Raw genomic sequence first — 3,651 nt, forward strand, 5'->3', positions numbered from 1 at the left:
TTGGTTCAGCTCCAATCAGGTTATTGGCTCACATGATCATTCATTTTAATAGTCTCACTTATGTCACATGTTGCAAAATAAGAACTAATTGCGTGAAGTCATTAAGAAGTTACCATTACACAAATGATCCCTATGCATTTCTGTACCATCTTTATGTCGACAGCCATTGAGGACCCGTTTCCATTACTGAAGTGTAAGATTGATGCGAGTTGGTTCTTTATGAATTGAATAAATCAAATTGTAGCTTTGAGCCTTGAACAAATCCTGACAGTGAACAATTACCCCGCTGTCTCACTGTTTGCTGGCGTTATAAAGACTGGCTGCCAAGGTGAATGTGTGAGAAAACCCATCCTGTCATTATTTAACACAACATGAATGTTCTCAGCATTTTTCTTTTTGCGCTGGGATGGGAAAGCAATTGAGGGTGAAAAAATACTTCCATGTCTGCTTTTTGGTTATGAGTGTATAGTAAAATTATAACCCAATCGGTACATTTTACCCAGCACGTCATTTTATGACTGGTGAAATAATGTGCGTTTCTCCTCATGTTTCCCTAGAGGGCAGCTGAAAGCTCACCAGAAACTCTACTTGCAGATCACTAATGTGAGCCAGTGTAACAGAGGATTTAGAGTGGAGATTATTGTTACTGCCTACAAATTAGATACGAAATGAGGAAAATGTATATTATGATTGCAGTCAAAAACCATCAACAATCAATTTATAAGTAATAATTTTGAATAAAATCAAATAATTCAGAGAAATTATTCATTACAGGCCACTTTAAAACAGAGGTTTTTGTGCTCTTTGTCTTATCATTAACTATGAGTCGTCTGTTTTTGATACAATGCATAATACCCGTTTTAAAAGTGCAATATGTGTCTTCAGTATGCAAAAGTATAAAATCAACATTCAAGACTGCAGCACTGCTAGAACTGCAGGGTGTGGTCATCTTTTCCCACTGACGTCAAAGACCAGCAATTGGATTTTCCTTTAATTATACTTTAATTAAACTGATACTGAGATGATGATGCATTATTAAATATATCTCTTTATTCAAAATAAATTAAAAAGTGGAAAGTCAGAAAAAACTAGTGACAGTGCAGGTAGCAAACTGCTGTGTTGGTCCTCAGAGGTAGTAGTCTGGATACTTGTATGGTGACAGACATTTGGATCCTCCCTCCTCTGTGGTGATACATGACAGGTTGGGCAGACACGGGCAAGTGTGGTGGAGTCTCTTCCCAAAGAAAGGAACCTGGAGGCAGAAAGGGAGACATTGCTGCTGTGAGATTTGCTTCATCCTTGATGGTTATGATGGGTCCACTGTTTCTCAGCTGTTTTTTTCTGGCCTCCTTTGTGATATTTGAAGTGGAGGGTGAAAACAAACACGCAAAATCAAAATCAAAATGCTGACCACGGCAATTTATTTCTCCGTTAACAGGACGACATTAACCGAAAACTCCTGGCAGCAGTGTTTGACCAGCTCATTCAAGACAAAACGGGCATCTTCACCAACACGAGATCATGAGGATGAGGATAAATTGATGGTTATGTGACACATCACAGGTGAGACTGCGGGACCAGACCGCTTACCTTGTGACTCAGTGGGTGACAGTCTTCACCTTCTTGTCCCATGGGCGTGCACATACGCAGGCTGCGGATCCACAAGCTCACTGCACAACACATCCCTCCTCCACACTGGGAGTCCTTCTCACAGGCCTAGAAACACACACACACAGAAAATGACAATACATACCCATAATTTTACAATTTTAATTAACATTTTAATCCTTGTTAACAATTTCCAGCTAATTTCCAATTCAATTCAATATTAAAAGGTTTGACATTTTTGATAAATAAAATGTGGTTGTCACTGCTGTAACTGGTGCCGTGTCTAATCAAAGCAGTAATTAGGAATGTAATTATATAAGGTACACATGTCTGTTATGTAATGTAATTAAGCAGATTATGTAATAATCTTATGTTAACAGGGAAGGGCAGCCTGTGTGGTAATGAGCTTCAAGATAGGTGAGAACTGTATTAGCAGCAGAGGCGCAATACACACAGGATAGTGGTGTTACCTGAAGAGAATATAAGACTAATGGTTGTGTTATTATTACGCCATTAGTTGTATCGTACACCTCAACAACTCACGTCAGGGTCGGTGGAGATTCATTGTTCTGAGTGTTGGGATAAAAATCCCAGTGACAGCTCTCACTTTAGATAAGATGGAGGGAAACGCGATGAAGAGGAGCACAAGTGATTTCATGTGACAGACGCGGATGAAAATCATTCTTATGGCTTCATGCTCCTCTCTCACCTCACATCAGCAACACAGTGAGAGAGGGCTGCTGTGACAAGGATGGGTGTTTTATTATCAGGTTACTGCAGTGATGTGCAGTACACTCATAAATCCTGATTTGGATGGGGAAAGCCATTCAGAGCAAAAGTTTGCGACTTCACTGTTTTGATATGGATTCATAGATGCATAATAAATATTTTACATTTCAATAGGTCTTCATGCTTTATGTCAAAAGTGCCCACAACACAATGAATGTGAGGTTTTTGTGGCTTCTTATTTCTTAAAACTAGAAAGAAGCTAGTCTTCTATTATAATATATAATGAGGCATTTTCAGCTCTTAAGGCAATCATTTTTTTCCTGAGCTGAACCTTTGAAGCTCTAAAAATTTAATTTCTTAATGTAATAATTTGGAGAATGATTGTCTCAGTATTTAAAACAATTAACAGACTTAAATAGTGATGAAATAAGACTTTGGTCTAAGCATAAAGAAGACATGACAGATGCTAATATACTTTTTTTTAATTTGGTTTTTAATTTTGCAGAGTTACATTTTTTCCATTATCAACAAATGGCTTAAATCTTAATTACTCATGCAAAATATTTGCCATAAAGTCCAAGGAAAATATTAAGCACTACACACCAGTCACCCATTTCTTTTCTGAAAAATTAAGTCCTTGTTCTGCATGTTCCCATCATGCCTCCATCACCCTGTTAGGTATCTACCTGTTTGCCCCCACTTACCCCCGTGATGACGGCTGAAGAACCTCTGGACACCAGCAACAGGGAGAAGAGCAGTAAGAAGAAGGACCTCATGATAAAGAGTTGTCGTTGTGCTCCCGTGCCCTCCAGGGTGAACAGTAAAGATGCTGAGGCTGACGGACCTCGCTGCATGAGCATACGTAACAGACCGCAGAGACAAGTGGCCTCCAAAACTCATGTGTTGAGGGCTGGCAGAGGTTTATAAACCCAGCCCGCCATTCAGAAACTCTGTAATGACTCACTCACACCAGCATCGCCTTGCAGAGGCTAAAAAAAAAAGAAGGAAAAAAAAGGAAGACCAAGGTAAACTTAACATGACAATACCTGCTGCCATTTTGTAGCTCTCCACTATGAATTCATGTTTTCATACCAAAAACAAAAAAAACTTCTTCACTCCGAGTCTGCGTAAACATATTCATAAGGTCATATTCCCTAAGGCTTTTGTCTCACCTTTTCAAATACCAAGGCCATTGGAATGAATATATCCCTTTCACGCCCTCTACACAATTAAAAAAAAAAAAAAAAAAAGCATCGATGTGAATTTCTGAGGCCACTGCACCACTGAAAAGAAATATACTTAGGGCCACTTAAT

General features: G+C 38.9%; 1 protein-coding gene across 1 annotated transcript; it reads right to left on the bottom strand.

The window, feature by feature from the left end:
- Nucleotides 1–1,126: 1,126 nt before the first annotated feature.
- Nucleotides 1,127–3,224, bottom strand: prok2 (prokineticin 2; the record flags this gene model as incomplete). Its single annotated transcript, XM_083972209.1, has 3 exons — nucleotides 3,042–3,224; nucleotides 1,591–1,716; nucleotides 1,127–1,252 (listed from the first exon to the last, which is right to left on the bottom strand). Exons 1-3 carry the CDS (start codon nucleotides 3,195–3,197, stop codon nucleotides 1,127–1,129), a joined length of 408 nt encoding a protein of 135 aa, XP_083828335.1. The 5' UTR covers nucleotides 3,198–3,224.
- Nucleotides 3,225–3,651: the final 427 nt, after the last annotated feature.

Source organism: Trachurus trachurus (assembly GCF_905171665.1).
Source record: "Trachurus trachurus genome assembly, chromosome: 5".
NCBI lineage: Eukaryota > Metazoa > Chordata > Actinopteri > Carangiformes > Carangidae > Trachurus > Trachurus trachurus.